This window comes from Falco punctatus (genome assembly GCF_963210335.1).
Source record: "Falco punctatus genome assembly, chromosome: 7".
Classification (NCBI taxonomy): Eukaryota; Metazoa; Chordata; class Aves; order Falconiformes; family Falconidae; genus Falco; species Falco punctatus.
In genome coordinates, this window is record NC_137587.1 from 6,230,661 (window position 1) to 6,253,729 (window position 23,069).

At 42.9% G+C, this 23,069-nt stretch overlaps 1 protein-coding gene across 6 annotated transcripts in view; it reads left to right on the forward strand.

Annotated features, from left to right (window-relative positions):
• STON2 (stonin 2) overlaps positions 1-23,069 on the forward strand; it is a 79,390-nt gene that overhangs the window by 46,070 nt on the left and 10,251 nt on the right. For all 6 annotated transcript variants that reach the window (XM_080395223.1, XM_080395225.1, XM_080395226.1 and 3 more), the window contains one exon: positions 19,825-21,657. In XM_080395223.1, the coding sequence (XP_080251349.1) occupies positions 19,825-21,657 (1,833 nt within the window). The remainder of the gene's footprint in view (positions 1-19,824; positions 21,658-23,069) is intronic.

Consider the following 23,069-nt stretch of genomic DNA (forward strand, 5'->3'; position numbering starts at 1 on the left):
GAGCAGGTCTGAGTTTTCATCTTTTCCAGCCAGCATGTTTGTTTAAGCCTCACACCTTTAAAAGTCTTTGTTCAAGCAGTTTGTCCTTGGGCTAATTTCCCCATCTTGTTCTGCCTTAGCCTCAACTTGCTACGAGCCTGGGAATGTCTAGCCTCTGTGAAACAAAAAGTGCTTTTTCTTGCACTTACAGAGAAAGCCCTATCTGCTATATGAAGCTGTTACAACAAGGTGCAGGAGGGAAGCAAGCAGTAACAGCCTCACATAAGGGATGGCTTCATGGTTGGCAGAGCTGGGGGTATTAGAAAACAAATGTTCCAGCTCTGCCGTTAATTACCTAATTTCAGATGAGTAATATAGGTTCAAATTTGCAACGGGCTAGGTGGAGAGGCTGGCACCAGGCAGGATAGTATATGGCCACTCTTAATTTGTTTTTTCCTGAGGAGAGGCACGCATCTAATCACTGATCTGCCCCCTCACCTGCCAACACAAATGTACCCTGTTAGGAAGGCAGGCACGTCTCTTCCGCAGGCTGCAGGCACCAGCTTTGCTGCATGCTGTTCTGCACCCTTCCCACCTGAAAGACTCCTGCACAACACACTTGTCCCTACAGTACCTAATCACGTAGTCATTCATTCCATCATCTAGTCCCCCCTTCATCACCTAATTCACATCATTAGACCAAAACCCAAAAGTTGTAGCTTGGTCTTTCCTTGTTGATTCTGCATACTGTCACACTCTAACATTCAAACTGTAAAGCCATTTACCTTCTGCAGTTAATTCAGTGTCCTTAAAATTATTTCTATACTGATTTATTTTAATGGTTAAATGTCAAACCAATAATTTATTTGTAAGCCACATACCTTCTGGCATGGTTTCCAAATTATCCAGATAACCTTCCCTTCAAACAATCTGTTTGTTTTCCTTAGTGTGTAAAAATCCCAAGTACACTTTGTTTCTCCATAGTAACCACGGAGGGGAAATGAGAAAAACCTGAGTAACCCTAGAAATGTCACAACGAGGCGGAAGGATGCTGGCTGTTCCTCAGAGGCACTGACAGATTGTCCCTGTGGTGTTCGGTCTTACATCCAAACTGCTTGGGACAGGAGAGGGGGCAAGGACAGAGACAATGTAGGCTAAAATGGGACATTTGGAAAGACCTAGAGGTGTATTTGGCAGGTGGAGTGCTCCGTTGGTGGACCTGCTGCTTTGGGGAGTAGGTTAGCTTTCCTTCTTTCATTTGGTTTTTATAGGGAGAACTTCCTGGATTGTGACGTCTAATCCCCTGCTAATCCCCCATACAAATGGATGTATCCTGTTATCACTGCCATAAATTTCTCTTGTTTGGTCTTTAAAACAGGAATTTTATGCCCTTAATTTTCCTTCTGTAAGACTGCACTAGAATCTCATCTGCTTCCAATGACCAGAAACCACCTTTTAATTTCTGTCCTTTAGTTTGAGGGAGACAGAGGAAAATATTTCCAAGGAGGTGCAAAAGTAGAGTTTTTAAATGACTGACTTTGAATTTTGTTAAATCAAAACCAGTTCACCTGAGGGGACAAAAGAAAACCCTAGTCCTAAAACCAACTGGTGTCTGAAGAGTTAACTGGACACGGTGATTCAGCTGCTGACACAGGGAGCAGCCTGCTGCATTTCTTGCAAGGTGATCAGTTGAAATGTTTTGGGGTTTGGTTTGGTTTAGTTTTGCCCCAGAACTTTGCTTTTGCATGAGAGAGCTAAAAACCAAAACTCAGGGTTTTTGTTTGGCAGGGTTTAACGTGACGTTTTGCACCCATCCAGCCTGCTGCTCCCAGCCTTTCTGTCCATCTCCCACCTCCTCCTTCGCTGGGTGTGCCAGATCTGAACTTAACCTGCACATTTTTTCATCTCTCTGCCCTGCCCACCCAGCGGAGAGGGGCTGATTGGCAGGCGGCGAGCCACGATCCTGCTCCGGCACGCAGGGTGCATACCTCCCCACTCAGCTCCCACAGCAGGCAGCCATGGATGAACACGGGCTGAGGCAGCCAGCCGGACTGACACGCCAGCGGCTGCCACCGCCAAACTGAAGTTGTCTGAGCCCCCGGTAAGTGCAGCAAGGAGAGAATCCGTTCATCTGAGTGGTCTGGATTTATTTTTTTATATCGGTGGGAGGAGGAGCGTATCAACTTCATGTGGAAGAAAGGTGCTGTAGCAGCAGGGGCCGGTGAGTGGCTGGGTAGGATGGCTGATGGACAGAGGGAGAAGACTGGAAGAAACGTCTCATCCCATCAAGTCCAAGGGAACCTCTAACAGGATACCACCGACTTGGGAAAGTTTTGTGTACAGAAAGAGTTTGACACTGTGAACATGGGTAGGGTGAGGCAGAGGGTTGACTTTTGGTCTTCCAGGAACAAGTGATTTTAAAAAGAGAATTGTAAGCTGTATGTATACAACTAAATCAGCATGTAATGTCCCCCTGTGCCTTATTCATAGTGCCTACTGCACTAGTACAAATGCACCGTGTTTTGAAGCCGAGGAGGATGTGGGGGAGGAGGGCAATTGGTTCATGAACTTTTGTGGGAGGTTATTTCTTTTCTGATCGGACGGAGGAAAAAGTAGGCTGTTTCCTTGTTGATAAAAGCTTCTCTGTGGTATAAGAAGATAAACTGAAACATACAAAAAGAGCTATATTAATTTTCTCCAAATATTGCTGAAGGGATAATGGAAATCTGTGTCTGTACCCGCTGAGGTGTTCAAGAAAGGGAAGGTTTGGAAGCAGGTTTTGCTGTGAGATTAACAGCTCAGAGCTGCTCTGTATAGAATTTCAGTGGGTGAGTGAGCAATTCAGATTCGTCAAGCACTGCATTGTTAGGGGACTTCAGTGTTTTGGTGTTTGTTGAAAATACAAGAAACGCATTGCCCTCGTGTACGAGGCAATAAGCAGCTGGATTTACACATAAACATATATTTGGAACAGAGTTCTGAAGTGCAAAAAGCAAATTTCAGCTGACTCTTGTGATCTGTAAGAAAGGATAATTTGATGCCATTCCTTTTTTTCTTCCTCTGTTATTTTTAAACAGCAGTTTGTACTGCAGTATTATCATGTGTAGGAATGTGTATGTCTGAGCACTCTCAGGTCAGGTTGCGTGAGGACATCCTCACAGATACATTTGGCCTCCTGAATACTGGCCTGGCTTACTTTGTAACTTTACTTTCCATTCCTTACAGCCAATTCCAAAATGCTCAATTCGATGTCAACTCTCCACACTTAATCTAGTTACGTTAGTGTTTTTATGTGAGGGAGCAGCACTAAAACTCATTTGGCTATTTCTGAATTCATCACACAACAGGGGAATGAGATGGAGCTACTTAAATAACCGTTGCTGTATTTTTTCCCATGCGGATTAAGAGGTCAGAAAACTTTAAAGCACTCATGTAGCTGGAGCTTCTGCATATCACAAACCATATCACATCCCTGACTTAGTTCCTGTGAGAACTAGAATAATCTTGCCTGCCTAAAGCACTCCTGTGACATGGGACTTCACTGCGCAGAGTTTTTGGTAAATCAGTTCAATGGTTAATTGCTCTTGCTATTAAAACTCTGCATGATTTCTAATCTCAATTTCTCCATGTTGCCTTCCCGTTATTAGATCACAGCAATTTTTCTTTTAAAATTTTCTGTGTAGGTGCTTACAGACTGATTGTTTCTGAATCTCCTGTGGAGCAGACTAAATATATTGAGCTTTTGTTTTTCGCCGAGTGGTGGGGTTTTGATTCTTTTATAGTTGTTGCGGATCTTTTCTGAACCCTCCTCAGTTTTTCTATATCCTTGAACTCTGGACAAAAGATGGGGTTGTAGTGGTCCACCAGGAACCAGGCCACACTGCATACGCAAGTGAAATGATTTTCCTTCTGCTTCACGTTTCTCTCTTCCTAAACCCTAATATTACATCAGAACTTTTAGCCTCAGGATTGTATCAGAGGTGATAATCATCCAAGTTTTTTTTCAGAATCACTGCTTCTAAAGGTGCCTTCCATCCCATAACGTTGCCCTACTGCCCTCTCACCCTCCTTATCTGAGTGAAACCTATGCACATATTCCTAAGTACATACTACCAAACGTACCATTCAGAGTAAAACACATTTACAGATGACAGTAAATGAGATGTACAAAAATTATTTCTGTCTAAAAGTGACTCCTGCTGGCTCAGTGTAGCAGGAGAGGCTCCCTCTTGTCTCTTCAGCAAAACTGCTGCTCACAGAATACGGGAGTTCCGCTTTACATCTCTCTCACCTGCTGCATGGTGCAGAGTGCAGACAGCCTAACCCTCCAAGGAGCATCTTCACCGAGTACTGAAATCTGATTGGCATCTGGCCACCCACGGGCAGATGCGGTGATCCCCTTTCCAGGTGGTCCCTTGGTAGGAAATGAATGAAGTAACATAGATGAGAAGAATCAACCTGAATTTTCTCCTTCCCAAATTTAAGCTAAACTGCAAAGCTCTTCCAAAGCTGGAAGCTGTTCAGTTGAGCTTAGCTTATTGTGTGTTTTGCAGCTGCCTCAGCATGTACAGGTTCCAGCTGGGACCAACAGAGAATCACTGAAATGTTGTCAGGAATGCTGATCCAGGAGACTTTCTGTCCTGACCTGAAGTTCAGATAACTCTCATGAGAGCTCCTGTTCTCAAGAGATTTTCAGTCTGCTTTGCAGGCCAAAAAGACGATGGAGAAACACTCAGACTTTGGTGTACTGTTATGAACGTAGTTTACAAACTGTTGGAGTAGACAGCTGCAGCAGGCAGGATCCTTGTTCCTCCAACCAAATCAAAAGTAAGGCTGCTCTTGGCTGAGAAGGGAATTGCTTTGTCTGTGGATGTTGTTCCCTCCATTTCTGTATCCAGACATTACAGTGAATGAAGGGAAATAAGAGAACAACTGATCTTTTTTCTTCTCTCTTTTTTTTTTTTTCCCCCATCAAAGATTATAAAAGACAGTCTTGCCTATCACAAAAGCAACCGCAAGTTTTCAGTTTGGACAGCAAGGCTTAGGTGTGGGCAATATAAATCTGCATATTCTAGAGCTGCATGTACATACAGACACTCAATGCTGAGCGCCAAAATTGAGTTAAAGCATGCAAGATTCCAGTCACTGCCCTCCTGTTAAACTCTACCCTGAATTCACAGATAGTGCTACCAATGCTATCTATATTTATTCTTTGTGCTCGGGAAGTGTTTGCCACTTCCATTAAATGACTTCCTAATGGTTCACGCTGTAGCATGTGTGCAGGAGGAAGAGATAAAATATGCAGGATTAGTTCTTGCTGTATGTGAAAGTTGTGAAACTGCCACTCAGCATCCCTGGTCAGCTGGAGCCTCCTGGAGAATGGCTACAACCATGGACACATCCCATCTCTTCTCTGCTCTATCTGGTGGACCCAGAAGGATGCCGGTTCCAGGCATGCTACGTTTTTAACCTGTTTGGTGCATGTTATTTTGATCTATTTGAAAATTCTGTAATTAGCACCAAGGCTTGTCTGTACAGGCAGATGCTCCAGAGGAACGCCCTTCAGGGGAGCCAGCCCGCACCCGCTCTGCACCAGCAGCGTGCTTCACAGCTGCTCTTTCTGCTACCTTCCCCATCTGGAGGAGACACCATTTATCCCCGGCGCAGCAATCCGGCCTCCTTCCCTTGCTGGGAGAGGGCAGGCAGGGGTTAACATTTCTCCCCATTCATTAATGCCTTCGCAGGGGCAGCCCCGATGGCGCGGGAGGGGGGGGGGGCTGCGGTCCTGCCCGGTCCTCGCTGCTATGGCAACAGGTTGGGAATGCCTAATGCCTCCGTCGGGGCCAGCGCTGCCTCCATCCACAGATGCCTGCTCTGCAGACAGCTTTATTGTCTGCCGGACATCCAGCAAAGCAGCCTCTTCCCGAGGAGGACAAAAGACCCCGGTACAAAGATGAGACTAAACAGGGCTAAAAGTTTAAAGGGGAGGGGAAAAGAATCCCCTTAATTTATGTTTTAACTGTAGGGGAGAGAAGAGAAAAATAATTCTGGCTTCTCCCAAATGATAGCTCATGAAGGAGGAGAAGGGGGCATAATTAGGTTTTGCTGGGATTCAGTAATTGCTTCCTGATGCCTCATGAAACTATTTACAAGGAGCCTGGCTTGCCCACAGGGCTGTGTGGCACCGTTTTTACCCCAGCAGAGTCAGGCTGCTGCCATCTGACAGCTGCTCGGATCCTATAATAAAAGAGTTGGGTTTCAGTTTGCTTTATGGGTGAACCAATTTTCATATCCAAAATCGTCAGCAGAGTTGACCCCAAGGAACATTTTTGTTCAGATGCAGCTCAGATCGCTCAAGCACAGATTTTGCCTTGTGGTAAGTGGATATCTAGGGCTTCCCCCTTATGTTGTGGTGCAGGGATGATGGGGTATATTTAGGAGGGAGGATACTGCTAAGTCAGTAAATACAGGATTTAATCTCCAAAGCTGTCAGCATTTCTAAAGCATTATAATTCTCATTCAGATAAACACACTCTCTTCCAGTACAATCTCTTTCCATGTCCCAAGCAGAAACACGCTTTCATTTAGCCAGAGCGAGGGCAGAATCCTCCTTCGTAACTTCAAGTGCTCATATGTGTGTTTCTTAACAAATCCTGCAAAAAATGGCATGTCACATGAGATGTTAAATTCAAAGCTTTCCATAAGGGGCATGTCCTTGTCCACATGACTGGCCTTTTTGTTTCTACCATTTGACCTTGATGTGACCTAGATGAGTGGTGAGAACCTGTGAACTGGGGAGATGCAGTGCAAAAGATCAGATTGCATCGTGTTCCTAAGCCCCTTTATATATTTTTTCTAGACTCGTTAACCTAGTATAAGTCCACTGATGGTACATTTTCACCTGACATCTATTTCTGACACTTTATCTGAATACTTTATCCACTGTACACAAGTAAGCCAGTGGGCAAAAAAATTCCCCCCACCCTTCATTTCCGTAATGTACTGAAACAATCATGCAGCAGCATCTCATGGAGGAGAAAAATCTCTTTTCCTAGGAAGTGATCAGCTTATTTATTGAAATGTTAGAACATAACGCTCACTAGTGAACTGAGGCAGTCATTCTTGTCCATAGCAGTGGCGGTGGTGTTTTTAGGCAGCTCCTATCAAATCTCCAGCGGTCAGTGTCACTATATAATAAGATATTGCTTTAGGGTACTTTAATCACCTGTCTAATGTTTGTTGGCCGTTCATTTCTTGAATGCCTATTTGATCTGTTTGTAGGAATACATTAATAATTATTTTTTTCATTTTATACTTTGGGTACCTTTCTTTTCAAGCTCAATGAAGTCCTCATATTATCTTAGTGTCCCATATTCCTCGTTTCTCTAATTGCTGTTGTTTCCTTTGGGCAGACCTTGATTCTTTCAGGGCTCTTCTGCAAAATCTCACATGGCCCTTCAGAAAGCCATGCTTTGTTTACAGGGCACAGCAGCTGTGGGGCCCCTGTTGTTTTCTTTCAAATCGGTCACATTCTGTGCTCAGCTCTTGTCTCTCTGCTGCCACCAAACCAGCTATGCAGTTTGGTGATACAGGCAGTAAGGTTTCCTATCACACTGTCCATCTTTTTTCTTTTTTTTTTTTCCTTCCCTAATCTTGTCCTGTACCCTGAAGACCTGCTGTATCTTCCACATTTCAAGAATGCAGAAGTTTTATTTCCACTTGGCTTTCTGTAGTGTATTTTGTATAGGGATTGCCCTGACACTGTCAAAGCCCTGTCCCTTCGAGCCTCTGTACTCCGCCTAATTCCCGGTACCTGCTACCCCAGGACAGAAATTATCAGGGTTCCTTGTTCATCATCTTTATAAAGCTGACAACTTTCTTGTGTGTGTGTACACAAATCTATGGCAAGGGGCTCACTAACTCTGGTGGCTGACATTTGGGGTCTCTTCTTTACTTCTCCACAGGATTACTTTAATGTTCTCCACCGATTGTTTCTATCTTACAAAGAAAAAGCGATGACTTGGCAAAGCCGCTAGCTGAATTCCTGCCCCTCTGCATCCCCATCAAAAAAATGGAGAGCATCATTCGGGGAAGAAAGAGGACACATAGCCAAGAGTAGGTGATGATGGGGGAAGCTAAAACTTGACAGTAAGAAATTGGCATGGCTGAGAAGTTATGCAGGACTAGCAGGACAGAATTTGGGCCCTGGATACCTAGTGTTTTGCCCCCAGGCAGAATCGTAGTTCAGAGGGAAGATGCCTGCTAGAGATGGGAAGATGGGAAGTTGCAATCTGTGCAGAGAGGAAGGAAGTGTGGGTTTCCTCTTCACTTCTCACCACAGAGCACTGTCATAACACCATTCTTCACACGTGGGTCTCTTTTGGTCAGACTCTCACATTTAACAGTGAGGCCAGTGCCTTTGTGTTTGCTGTAATCACACCAGCATGGCCCAAGCGAGAGAGGAAGAAATTGCTTGTTGGATCATTTCTGTTTGGCTGCTTCTGTGGAGCAACCCTGAATAATCCCGTGTACTGTAGTGGCTTTGCACACACATACAAAAGGGAAAAACAAAACTCTAAATAAGATAAGATAGATAACAGCCCAGTATTTGGTTCTGTTGATTTCCTGCAATTGTAAATAGCTGTGCAACAGCTGGGCTTTTATGGTGGGAGCCTGGCCTGAAGGAAGGGCTGAGCTAAGGGAGTCCCAGGCCTGGAACAGCTGAGTGTGGAAAGAGGGGAATGGCCTCATCAGTCAGAGCAATACATGGTAAAACAAGCCATTCCCTCCTAACCGCCTCCCGGGCTGGTCAGCAGCTGCCTTGGGGTTGGAGATGAGGTGCTGATAGCACCATGGGATGATAACAAGACTCTCACTGGGTCAGAGAGCCATATAGCAGGAGCTGTTAACTAAACCATCTTTGGATGAACATGCTGACAAGTTTTCTGTCTTCCGCCACCCTTGAGAGTTCTTTCATTATATGCAGACGAAGTGTGAGCTGGGTCAGCTCCGTTTGTTCCCCGAGCTGGCTGTAGTACGGTTGCGCTAGTCAGACTGGCAGGGCAGGTGTGAACTCTGCCAATACAGCCATGCTTTTAGAAACACTCCGAGACAGCCCTTGTAACATCACTGTAGTTTTCCTGGATGGGCAAAATCAGAGAATGGTGTCACCGTAAAGGAGGCTGAAGTTAGGTTACCACCAGTGGGAATATTTCTTCTTACTACGCCCTGTCTCCCTAAACTGTCTTGCACAGCATGTATCCAAAACACATCTTTAAAGGCCTCAAGCAGTGAAAACCAGCGATGCAGCACCCTAGCTCTACCCTGCAACACTTTAGCAAGAGCATAATATGGATTTTGAAGACAAAGTTTATTTCCAGAATAAAGTGGTGCCTACCTGATTGTATGTTACAGGCTGTTTCAGTCTCTATTGCAAGTTTGCTTTCTAAGGTCTTGGTACGCGTTTGGAAACTGCAAGATTTCTCTCAGTATTCTTGGTCGATATAAAGTTTCTCAAGTTTGGGATCTCTGAGCAACCTACTTTTGTCATCCCAATTTCTACCTAAGAAAATATTTATGTCTTTCAGGTGCACAGTTAAAATAGCAGTTATAAATAGTCTTTACACCCTCACAGCCCAGGATGAGGAACAAGCCCATGCTCACCTTATGCTCCTGGAAAAAAACCCAAATCTCTTTCCATTTTATAAATGTGCTCCACCCACCTTACCACTTGATCTGGGTGTCTCAGACCTTTCTTTGTCCCTGTTCTTGCAATTTATTTGAAGCAAAATGAGGCATGAAATACTTTGGGTTTTCTAACAAAATAATAGGGATATTTTCTGCATTTTGTTTTTCTATAAGAACATGTCTCCCAGATCATAATTTCTGGTGTTCCAACATTGTGCAAGGCAGGTGCATTAAAAAATAACTGAATTTAAAATCTTTAATTCATATGATAGTTTCCATCGAGAGCTGGAGAGATACATTCTTTCTATCATCAGTTTTGCCCCCAGTTAATATCAGGTCAGTCTTGGCAGAGGGAACCATGCCATACACTCTCTCTCCAGAAAAGATAGTATTTGTCATACTTAGATCTCAGGTGAGACTATTGCTGACTGGTACTAGAGGCCTTTTTGGCTCACCTCCAATATTTTTGGTGGATTCCTTCTTGCTTGTAAATACTGGGCACAGTGCTCTGTTTCTCAGCGGAGCAAAGAGTAAGAAGCTGATGCCCAGCGTTTCTCCTTGCAGTTCATGGCTAGTCCTGTACTTAAGCATCCAGTCTTAGCTGTTTACTGCAGCTTTTCTACCTTTATTTTTGTTCTCATGCTGATACACCTACTTGCAAGCAGCCAGTGCACAAGGAAATTCCTTGGCACTCATGAGTTAAATTTTGCTCAGCCAAGGGCCACAGCTTCTACTGTCTCCAGTTACTTTATTCCCTACAGGAGCTCCCTTGCTTATTCCATTTATCCTGCCTGGCCTCCAGAAAGCCCACAAGCTCTCACATGACTTATGATAGCCTATTCATCAAACACACTTCGCAACAGCCATTAACACTTTCCATTACATCAGTATTTTTGCTTTGCTACAGAGAGAAAACTTGCGGAGCAGAGGATATCGGTTGCTAGCTGAAGGTCACTTAGACAATCACATAGTTCAGATTAGCACCTAAGCTTCTTGCAGCCCATTCCTATGTCATACCCTTTGCACCATGGCTCTTCTCAAGCACCTGTAATTATCATTATCTGTTGAGGGTGGAGGTGTTGCATTGGCAGGTGCATCCTCAGTGATATCTGCGGGGGTCAGGCATTACCTGTAGATCAGGCTGTCTGCTCCTGTTTTCTTACACTCTCCAGCCAGTCTCCTTCTGTCCTTTGTGCTATAAGACAAAAATCCCTCCAGGAATTAAAAAAAAAAATTAAAAAATTCACCTACACATGGCTTTGTTAGAGCTGCTCTCACCTTTGCATTGAACACCTCACCTGTTAATTCATAAAACTTCACTGTAGCCTGGAGCTCCTATATGCTTTGGGTCAAGAAGGACTGGCCAGACTGGCTACCCTCGTGTAGATACATGGTCTTCCCTGCACTTCAAACGGAAAATGTTTGCATAACAAGCTACAGGGGGAAAAAATATTTAGCATAAGCTTCAGGCAGAAGCGGAGCACTGGTAACTTCCATAATTTATAAGTATTTATCAGGTGTATTGTCTATGGAACTAATCTGTCTTTACAGTTCATCAGGTAACTCAATTCTTAAAATATGAATGGAAAGCTGAAGTTGAAGTTTCCACAGAGCCCTACATTAGAAATTGGGAAATAGGTCTTTGGGTATTTTGAAATAACAGCGGTCGCATAACTTGTAAATCATTTTGATATTGCTCAGGGTAAATGTAGTGTATAAATATGAGATTACCTCTTGCCCGGATAACCTGAGATATGCAGACAAATCTGGCAGACAGGATGTGAGCTGCTGACTTGATATGATAGAAAACTTGATCCTGGGAAATGCCTTGGGGGCAGGAATGAGGAAGTTATTGCTGCTATTTTTAAATGTTGTGGGGAGCCAGAAGTGTTGGCAATAGTGTATTTTGAAGATGTAAAATAACAATGTCTGTTTTTTCCCCTCCTTCCCCCCACACTTTATTCTCTGCGGTATAGGGTCTAAATCTTTGTCTATCAATATAAATTTTAATTTTGTAGCATTTTACATCAGTCGTCAAGCAAAACACATTCCTTCTTTCCCTGGTATATGTTGCCCTGCCTTTTTCTTACTAAATGATATACAGAGATGGACAACAGTGTTTATTTTTGTGAGCAGTGAATTGAGTGCTGGTACAGGCTTATCCCTGTGTACTGACTTGGGTTTTTTTGCGACAGAATCAGCACAAGACTGAGCAGATAGTTGGGGTGATACTGGCTTCGGTCATGCAGAAGCTGCTCACCTAGGAATTAAGAGATCAGCGAGTTATTTTGCACTGACTACCAAGTTGTTGTCAGCTGGTGTTAGCATTTGTGGTCACTACCAGTACAGTTTCTGAACTGATGGACTGGCAGTAGCAGATCCAGAGTGTTTCAGATGTCTGACATACATGATGGTCTCCTGCCTTCAGTTTTCCTATGGCTATGGGAACGTTTCCGCGTTTGTTCAGCTGAGCCAGCCCCCCATGCTTATGCATTCTGCAGCTGCCTTTTGGAGCCACAGCTTGATGGATGAGACCGTAGTGTGTTGCTTTACAGTCAAAGGTTATGCTGCTTAACGGGACCCCAGATTCTGAGAGGGTCCAGTAGCTGGCACATTTCCACCTGCAGTCTGGCACTGCAAGTGTCAGGCTTATTCCACAAGGTCACATCTCAAGCACTGAAGACAAAACTTAGGAGGTCTGCAAACCTCTGTATTTGTCCATCATATATTGCTGATTAAATTACCGCATAATAAAGTAGCGTATTGGTTGTGTATGAGAGAATTATGCAATGGTTCTTTGCAAAAGAGAGCTTGTTCAAAGAATGCTAGTAACAGCTCCGCCAAGATGGGGTGGGATTGTCTTTGGATTTGTAGGATTGCCTACAGGTTTGTTCTGCTTGCCAAATATCATTAACTTCCTGAAACATTCTGGGCTAGCAGGAACATTTCTCTTCCCTTATTCGCTCTTGGAATATTTCTTCATGAGCTCCAAGGTCTCGTCTCAGTGGCAGTTCCACTATTGTAGGATATGCTGTATGTACTGCTGATTAAAATCAGAAAGGGAGGCAGACCTCTGCAGGTAGAAGTAAAGTCCAAAGTACATTCAGAGGCAAACTGACTTCATTTATATTTGCCAATGTACTTTGGAAGGAACTGCTTTTGAAAAATGCCATGTGCCTGTCTTCCATTGTTCCTGTTTGCTCTTTGTTCTCCTTTTGGATGAAAGATGAAGCAGACGGATTCATTCTTCTCCAGAGAACCTGCCTTCTCTTATCGATCCCTCTGCTGGAACAGGTTCAGCTTTGTGTTCCGCAGCTCTGCGTTGTCCCCTCACACACAGGCTTTGCCTAGCTTTGCCAAACTGGGACCGTAAGTACTCCGACGCATACCCTGACACAGTAATGATGACTAAGGCTAGGGTGTAGTACTGGGCTTGGTAACCTCTGGCCTGAGCACACCTTGCTGAGAACAAAGTTAAGATGACACAGTGCTCAAAATATGTCAGTCGCGTCTATGCTATGTCTTCAGGGATGACAACAAAGTTGCTTTGTAATGAATCACGTAGGTATGCTTAGCTGCTAAGATGTTTATGAGTGTATTGTGTTTGTTTAGTAGAAATAAGTTCTAAGGAAAACCAAGCAGGTTTCCTTGCTTTCTCCACCACTTATGGGAGACCTGTTCACAGCTTGGCTCAAATGATTCTTATGTATAAAACAATAGTATTATGTCACATATATATTTTGAATGCTTTGAACAGGCGTAGTCTTGTCTAAATCTTGTAAAAACCTTGAAGACGACTTCTATTTCTGTCAGTCTTAATGTACCACCTTCTGGCCAGCTAATGGAAGCACAGGAACTGATCTTCAGGAAGAGCACGTGCTTTCTAGATCTGTGACTCTCAAATGGGTTTAAATCAAAAAGCTGTCTTTCCTGTAGTAGTCTTGGGACCCATTCACTACCATTGTTTTACACGTTAGAGAAGAACTCCACTTCTTACTTTGATTTCTCTTCAAAGTAGCCTTCTTTACTGAAAAAAAACCCCACAAAACCAACAACAAAGCTAGCTGGGTTTATGTGATAAAGAGTGCCTTCCCTTAGGGTATCTAATGTCTTCCAGCTATTGCTAGGAGAGTTTTTTTTTCCTTTAAAGTTCCTTATTGCCTCTAACTTACTGCTATGTAATTCCTACCTGATGTGAAGATGTAACAGTTTCTTTAAGACACTAACAGCCTTGTCCATGACTTGCATGAACTATGCCTAATTTGGAATTTACTGTCAAATAATAAATTGGTATTAATTGGAGACCCAGGCACTTACCTTTCAAAGCTATTTTTATATGTATACATATATATGTGTGCGTGTGTGTGTGTGTATCTTTGCTGCAATGTTTTGGTGATTCCTGGATAGGTTGTGTGTTTGTTCTTGACTGTTATTTTGTCGAAGGCTATTAGTACACTAATTTCTAAGTGTTTACTGACTAAAACCTAAGCAGTATATTTGGAAAGCACATTTTCTGAATACAGGTATCTGTTGTAGGAATCTTAATTCACCAGTTCTTTGCATGAGGTGAGTTACAGATGCTTGGGTTTGTTTTAAGACTAGCCAGATCCATTCTGATTACCCAGCCTACTGCACAATACAGACTGCAGAACAGTAAGAAACTTTTATAAAACTAGTTACAGCCAAGAGCAGACAGCATAAGATCTGTGCAAGAAAAAGGGGAATTAACTGCACATAGATTACAGTTGCTGAAATACCGTTTCAGTTATTCCATACCACATCTGAATTTTTTTTATGAGCCAGAGTTTTAATGACTCAATAAACATAACACAATAAAAATATTTTAAACTAAGTCATGCAGGAAATTATTTCTAACTTTTAAACTAATTTTGATATCTTTAACATTTTCTTTACCCAAGGAGTAATGACAGGGCTCTGATTGAATTTCAGTCATCATTTAGTTAGTTTCTCCAGTTGAATAAAGATAAACAGAGGAGAGGAAAACAAGTGAGACAAAAAAGGGCACTCAAATAGCATCGTACATAGCTGGCTGCGATGAGACTTCCCACTGCAACTACCACTGTTCTTATGGGTAGCCTGATACCAGTTTGGTATGGTTCGGTCAGGCTTAGTTGCTGGGAAGACGTTCTCTCCCCTCTCCAAGCAGCAAGAGGCAGCGTGAGTGAAGGAGACACAAAGCAAATAATTCAGGGCAGTGAAGCACGATAAGCATGAATGTGTGAAATACAGTAGTTCTACCTTCCCCTGAATACATATGTTTCTGTAGATGTAGAATAATAAGAAAATGTCAAAACATCAACGACGAAGTCCACAAAAACTTGTGGAGTCGTTTAAGATAGTACATGGAGGACAGTCCTTTTCAACAGTTCTCTTGCAGTATGAGGGCTGCTGCAATCTAGCAGTGAGGGGCTGAGTCATAATTTGCTCATATTTCATCGTCAGTTTAGTATCTGCATGATGGCTCACATTTAAAATGAAATATAGGTGTTCTTATAAAGATTAGAGACTCGTGGGGATAAATTAATTGAACATAGATGAAATTCATTGTGTTTTAAATAGAGCTGGAAGCTTTGTGATAGAACTACTTTGTAACTTGAGATGATTTAACTTCTTTTGACAATTAAACTTCTTTTGGGACTTGTGATGAATTTGCAATAGTTAACCAAGCAACAGGCATCGTATTTAAGGAGTCATTAACCTGCTGCTGGGAACAGACTAGTAGTGCAGATTTGGGATAATCAGGCCACAGATTTACATTTAGGCACCCAGGTTCAAAGAGATGTAGTGATAGAATATGGCAGAGTATGATGAACTGAAAAGTAATCGAAGGATGAATCCATTCAACATGATCAGAGAACTTTGTCAAGCGGAAGGAGAAGGATTAAGAAAGGGAACCATAGAGAACAGGTCTCCGACTTGAGTCTTTCATCTTGCAGCTTCTCCTGCTGGTTACTTTGTGATGATTTTGAAATGTCTCTTAGCTGTGCCATAAAGTATGAAGTTAAAAATGTAACTTCTGTATTAACAGTTCAGCATGCTGGAGAACCAGACTGCTGTTAAATTTTTGTATGGTGTGTTCAGCAGCAGGAGTAGAGGGCAAGGACTGTGTGAGCAGTCTTCTCTTCCACAGCTCGGATCTTGCAGAGACACTCAAAATCTGTAGGAGTGGTTACAAATCTATGTTTCAGCTGGTCCGGTGTTGGTGGTCAAGTGGTGTGGGGCTTTCCAGCCCCTTCCCGTAGTCCTCTTGCAAGGAGGCAAGGCGATTGCCTCTTCTGTCTGCAAAGTCTGCTCTGAAGCTCATGGGAGGAAGGTGTCCTGCAGGCTGGGAGTGGGCACTTCCAGGTATTCCCTTAATGTCTCCACACACTGATTGATAGCACAGGGACTCAGGAAGCATGTGGAGGCGATAACTGTTATCCTCACTACCTGGTGGGTTTGGCCAAAATAGTTTAAATAGAAGAATTAAAAGACAATACAAGAAAGAGAACAAATGCCTTTCCTTGTACTAAGTCACAAGAGGCCGGTCACAGCGAGATGTTCTACATCCATTATAACAATGGTGTTCTCCAATTTATCATACTGAAATGATTAACCATTTTGCTGCTGAATACTTGCAAAGCCAACAAAACATTAAGAGGCCTGTGGACAAAAAATAACCTTACAGTGCAGGTTGGCATTTTATTGTTCACTGAGGACTTACGTTTGCAAATTCTTTAATGGCTTCGTAATGATGTTCAGGCATGTATGTAGCAAAGTATGGCCAGTGCTGGTTGCAGGCACCACTTACGTGGGGCAATGAATGCAGGTGCATAGTTGTGTGGGCAGCCTGAAGCTGCTTGCCCCAGAGCTCAGGTTGCTGGTGGCACTGGGAAAGAAGACAGAGCTACTGTCCCCTTCAGCTCCTTGGTAAATCAGCTCCTGTGTTTTGTAGCTGGCTGGAGCAACCTGTCAGGTTGGAAGCTGGAAAGGTCAGGCAATTAAAAGATATTTTAATTTTGCAAAGTACACACCTATCAAAGTCATTTGCTTCAGAAAGCAAAGTCAGTCGGTCAAGAAGGGGAAAAAAAACCCAAGAGCTTTGTGTTGATCACTTCTTCCTTTTTTTATGCAGATCTAGTCTTTCTCTGTCAGGAGTCACTCTGGGTTGAAGACTGTCCACACCCCACCAGCAAGCTGTTGAAAACCCTTGTGGCTGCAAGAAGTTCATCTAGGGGATCCCTTTCTTAGGTATCTTCTCCCAGGCCTACTGGGATGCTGCCAAATTGGAGGACATTTATATTTTAGACTTTGTCACCCATGTCCAGGAACTCCTCAAAAGTCAAGGAAGGAAAACCCCGAAGTAATTGTCTAAGCCATCCTCTAGCAACATCAAGATTTTTCACCATGCTGTATTTGCCTTCACAGCAGAGGTTCCAATATTTCTCTTGGGATACACACACTATTTCATCTAGTTCTCAGGAGCTTTCTTTGTATGCTTAGCTGCATTACCATATTGTTATTTTTATCCTTCCTGCTATTAGTCATTCTCTTACAGACAAAGCTACAACATTGTCTTTTCTAGAACCACCTCTGTATTCTTCTAACAATTGTAAACTCAGCCATATGGTTCTTTGGCAGCAGAAGAATTTACTTTTGATTATAGTTTGGAAAAGAAAGATTATTTCACTTCACAGGTTTGACACTTCCACATATCAAATCAAGTAACACTTTATTGATATTTTCTAGAAAATAAAGGCACACAAATTATTACATATATGAAACCATCTTCTCTTAATGCTTCTGCTATATTTCTGGGCATCTGGATCAAAAAAGCAATTCATTTTACAAAACTTGTTCAATTTAGAAAGAAATTTTTCAAGGGATTTCTGTGTGTTTTTCATATGGACTCTCAAGGAGGTCTTTTCATCTGCCTCTCTCAAATTTATCAGAACTGTTAATACTTTATTTGTGGAACCACCTTTAGTTTCTGCAATTCAAAAGCTAAGAGACAGGAAAGGGTGACATTATAATTGCAAGCAGACAAGAGGTGGTCTTTCCTAAGAAACCTTTATGGTAAAAACAGGACTTTTAGAAGTCCTGAAAGAAACGGGTAATGTTTTCCCAGAAATACCATAAAAACAGGGACTTTTGCCACATCTTTTCATTGCCTTTGCTTTGCCTCAAAGGACTACATGCTTGCTGACCAAAGTACTGGAAAGGCATGATAGGAGGTATTGGTGTGGACCTGAGGATCAGAATGCCAGATTATTCCTGGTGGGTTTTTTATTACTTTCTCACTTAGGGTGTGGTTGTGGATGATAATATGTTGGCTTGTTTTTTTCCCCCCACAAATCTATTTATAGTCTTGTGGCAAAACTTAATAGGTAAAAGACCCACCACTACATACCCAGTGGTGCAACCAGTAGCAGGGACTACAGAGAGGCGTTGTGCAAGGCCAGGAGTGAAAAAGCAGGGTAGAGAAGAAAATCTGAGAGATTGAGATAGGGCCACTGCTTTGGAAATACACTTTGAAATGCATTAATAGTCTGTAAAAGCTGTCTGTTCTTGTTATTGCTTTGTTATTATTGTGGCTTGAAAAACAAATTGGTATCATTCTGCTTCATATATAACTCTCAATTGTAATAACCCTTAGAGCTTGCATGATGTGTTTTGTCCTTAGATCAAAAGGTTGGGTGAACTTCCATACAGCTGGGAAGAGAGGCCCAGAAAATCAAGTTGCCCGAGACATTATAATGAGCTAATGGCAAGACTTTGGCTAACATGAATATTCCCTATTACATATTCTAAATGGTAACTGGAATAAAAATTCAAATTGTCTATTATGGTTGAGAAGGAACAGAAATCAAGCTCATCTTTTTGGGTAGCTGGTGGCAAGTGAAATAATGACTTAAATAGGTTGTTATTGTTAATATTGTAAAATATGCTGAAACCACAGGTGTGCAGCCATAGCAATGTGCTACATTTTACACTCACTTTTCTGCTTGTACTGAAGAACACTGACTTGTGTAAAACACAGGATCTATATGTCTGTCAGAAGCAAAAGGCACAGATGCTAGCACTACTGTACCATATGCAGAGCCAACCCGTTGTGCAGCTGCAAAGTATAATTTCATGCTGGCTGCTCGTTTTAAAGAGCACTCTGATTCATTAACCCAGTGGGAAGAAAATGGGAAGAAAACCTTTTAGTTTCTGAACTGTGAGAATTTATGCTCATTTTGGAAAACACCTTATTACCACTGCAGCTATCTCCTCCAGAAAGAGATGGGATTGAAATAGCACAGTATGATGCAGGCTACTGGGAAGTGTCTTGGCATAGCATGAGACTGGGAAAATAGTGGTCAAAGGTGCCATGTCCTGACAGAGGGTGAGGACAGCTTCCACAATACAAGGCAAATATATTTTTTTCCTTATCCTAATGTCCATCCCTAGATCACAGCTTCTCCGAGAGATTTTTCAGAGACATCCCAGAACTGGCAGACTTTTTCCCACTGAGTAAGCCAGAGTCTCTTTGCTGAACACATCCTGGGCAAAAATGCCCCCTAGGCACCTTTTATGGTGCCTTTGCCATATCCCCACGTGCTTTTGTGGTAACAACAAATGTTCAGACGAGTATGTGGGGACAGAGTGGAGAAGTGCTTTTCCTCAGTGTTCATTCCCTCTCCCTACTAGATTCTTCTCTAGAGCAACGGGTATGGGGACAGAAAGGGAAAAAAATATGAGAACAAGAGTAAGAGGGAACAAAACAGGCAAGTGGCAGAAGATAAGTGGAGAGAAGAAATGCAGCCTGAAAGTTTAGAGAGGGAAGTTTTAACAAATCACTGCAACATGTGGGCTAAATTTCTTTTTTAGGTCATTATGTTGGAATGAGAGCAATACAATCATTGCTGTCATTCCTTTTGTATTTCTTCCTGCATTCCTTTTCTGTGTTCAGCTGTCTATTTCTTCATTAATTCTTGCCAGACTCTTCAGCATTTTAGCCAAGTCTTTTGACTATCTTTCTTGGCCAGCATATGAATAGGCCTTTCATGAGCATGCAAAACTATTGTGCAGACTGTGGTTTTCTTTTTGTGGAGAGTACTAGGTAACATCAGAATAAATAGCTGAAATTTCCTCCCCTCCCCTCTTTTTTTAAAGACAATTCCTCGTCTCTCCAGGAAGATGAAGAGATAGATATGGAGGCTGTCAACTGGCAGCTGAACAACACCTCCATGAATGGGCATTCATCTACCCCAACCACAGTTCGCTTTCCCAGCTGGGTGACTTTTGATGACAATGAAGTCAGTTTTTCACCACAGAACCTTTCTCCCTTGAAGACAGACACCCCACCTGCAGAAACACAGACGCCAGATGTTAACTTTAACCTCACTACATCCTTTAAAAGAGAACGTCCTAAAAGCACATTGGGGGACCTCTCCAAAATTCAAAAACTAGATCTCTCCTCCTTAACCAAGTTGCCTTCTGTTGAAACACCACCATGGAGTGCTACTAATCCCTTCCTAGATGAATCTCTGCGAGATGTCCAACCCTCACCCATCAATCCTTTCAGCTCATTCTTTGAGGAGCGAGACAGGCGTTCCAAAAGCTCCTCTGTCTCCAGCGCTCCAGGCAAAAGCCAAAGAGACTCTCTCATTATTCTCCACCAAGAGCCTGATACCATCAGTTTCCATGAGGCAGGCAAAAGTGTAACCCACACAGATGCTGTGGAGCAGCTCAAGCAACTCCAGATTGGAGACCCAGATCATGTGAGCAGCCCTACCTTGCCTGATGATGACCCCATGATGCCGTATGATCTGGATGCAGCCTTATTTAACCTGTCACCAGCTCAGCCAAAGGATGGCTGGCCAATGATGCTCAGGATCCCAGAGAAGAAGAATATTATGTCATCCAGGCACTGGGGACCAATTTACGTCAAGCTGACCGACAGTGGATGTATACAGCTTTTTTATGAGAAGGGACTGGAGAAACCTTTCCGAGAATTCAAACTTGAAATCAATCATGAGATTTCAGAGCGCAAACTCCAGAACTATGATGAGAGTGGAAGGATACACAGTGTGCGGTTGGACCGCACAACCTACAAGGAGAAAAGGAAGTATCAGCCCAAGCCAGCCATTACTCACACAGCAGAGAGAGAGCAAATTATCAAGCTCGGGACTACAGATTACGAAGACTTCCTTAGCTTCATCAATGCTGTGCAAGACACACTGATGAACTTGCCAGCCTCATCAACAGATCTGAGCACAGTGGGACTAAACTATCAAGAAGAAGAAATCACGGTTGATGTCAGGGATGAGTTTCATGGCATCTTGGCCAAAGGAGACAGTGTGATTCTCCAGCACAGTGTGCTGACCCATATCTATGTTCTGAGCTTCCTTTCGGGCCTGGCAGAATGCAGACTGGGCCTTAATGATATCCTGATCAAAGGGAATGAAATAGTTGCAAGGCAGGATATCATGCCCACTACTACCACTAAGTGGATTAAATTATACAGCTGTCGGTTCCATTCATGTGTGGATGAGGATATGTTTAATAACTCCCGTATTATCCTGTTCAACCCCTTGGATGCCTGCCGGTTTGAACTGATGCGATTCAGAACTGTCTTTGCTGAGAAAACTTTGCCTTTTACCCTGAGGACAGCTGCCAGCATCAATGGTGCTGAGGTGGAGGTGCAGAGCTGGCTGATGATGTCCACTGGGTTCTCTTCCAACCGTGACCCTTTAACTCAGGTCCCTTGTGAAAATGTGATGATCCGCTACCCAGTGCCAAACGAATGGGTGAAGAACTTCCGCAGGGAGAGCGTCCTGGGGGAGAAATCTTTGAAAGCCAAGGTGAACAAGGGGGCCACTTTTGGATCAACCGGTCTGTCTGGTTCTGAGCCAGTAATGAGAGTCACTTTGGGAACTGCCAAATATGAGCATGCCTTTAATTCCATCGTATGGAGGATAAACCGACTGCCTGACAAAAACTCAGGTGAGTGGTGCATTCCATTTCTGCAGGAGTAAACTAAAAGGAGTTATGTATTTGGGAAGATAGGGAATACTAGGTTTACATGGGGAGGGATAAAGCATCCTCTGTAGCATCCCAAATGCATAAGCATTTACTTGACCCTTCGTTGCAGGAATTTTACGTATCCTACAACATTGCTAGTCATAAAAACAGGTTTAGGTTTTCCAGATGCAAAAATATGCCTTCTGTCTCTGCTTTTACATTACGGGACTTGGGCATCAGACTTCTCTGTGTGCTTAGCACTGCTACTGGAGGTGGGGCTTTTTCAGCTAACTTACAAAAGCAAGATACTACGCTACGGGGCTGATGGACAGGACCAGATAAGTCGCTATAGTTCTAGCACATGTGATTTCTTTTCCACGGATTGCCAAGCGTACTGGGCCAGTGCTGTATATTTCAATGCATATACCACGGCTAATGCCTATAAAGTGTCTGGAATGGGAAGAGGACAACATACTGTGCAACCATTAAAAAAAAGATAAATTTCTAAATTCCAGTTTCTGGCTATGTTACCGTAATCGGTGCAGACAGGTAAATACAGCTTAAACCTGAAGAGAGAATACCAACATAAAACCCACAGGTCTTTGTATTTCTACTAACATGTTCATAATTAAACATTCAAATAATATGGGCAAGCTACTGTTCCCTTTGGCCATCGCTGCCAGTCATTCCACTTCCTGCCTTTCATCCACGGTGTGCAATAAAGCTGGACAACTCAGGTTTATTTTTATTCATAGTGAATTCTACTTCTTGATTCCTCTGATCTAGACTAGCTTTTTACAGATGAGATGGACTTTTTAGGATTAATGCTGTAGTAATACTGCAGCTGGGTGACTGGGAGGGTTTCTGTATTCGGTGTTCCCTGAAGGAAAGTTCAGTGTTGTACCAGATTTGGCACTTTCTAAGGACATACGTTTTTCCTGAATTTGAGCTATAGTGTCAGCAAAACCGAGATCCAAGTCTTCTAATCTTTTGGATCACATTTCAGCCTAAGGACGCCAGCTTACACCACAGGTTACAAATTTGGAGAGATACCAGCAACAAAAGCGAAGGCTCTGTGTTTTCTGTAGTGCAGGGCATAGGAGGAGAGAGCTTGGGAACTCAAGAGAAATTATCACAATGAAAAATTAACCTCAAGCTGTTTATGAGCAATAAGATGCTTGTGAGGAAAATCTCACTGTGCCATCTGCACAAGCTTTGAGAACAAGATGCTGTGAAATTGGGCCTTCTGTGGCATCTTCTCTCCAAAGATCTCAGTATACCATATAGACTTTACAGCTGGGGAAATGAAAGCCCCCAGACTTTAACACAATCACGGAATAAGCCAATAGCAAACCAGGAGAAGAGGCAGAACTGGCTCTGCTGCCTCCTGCGAG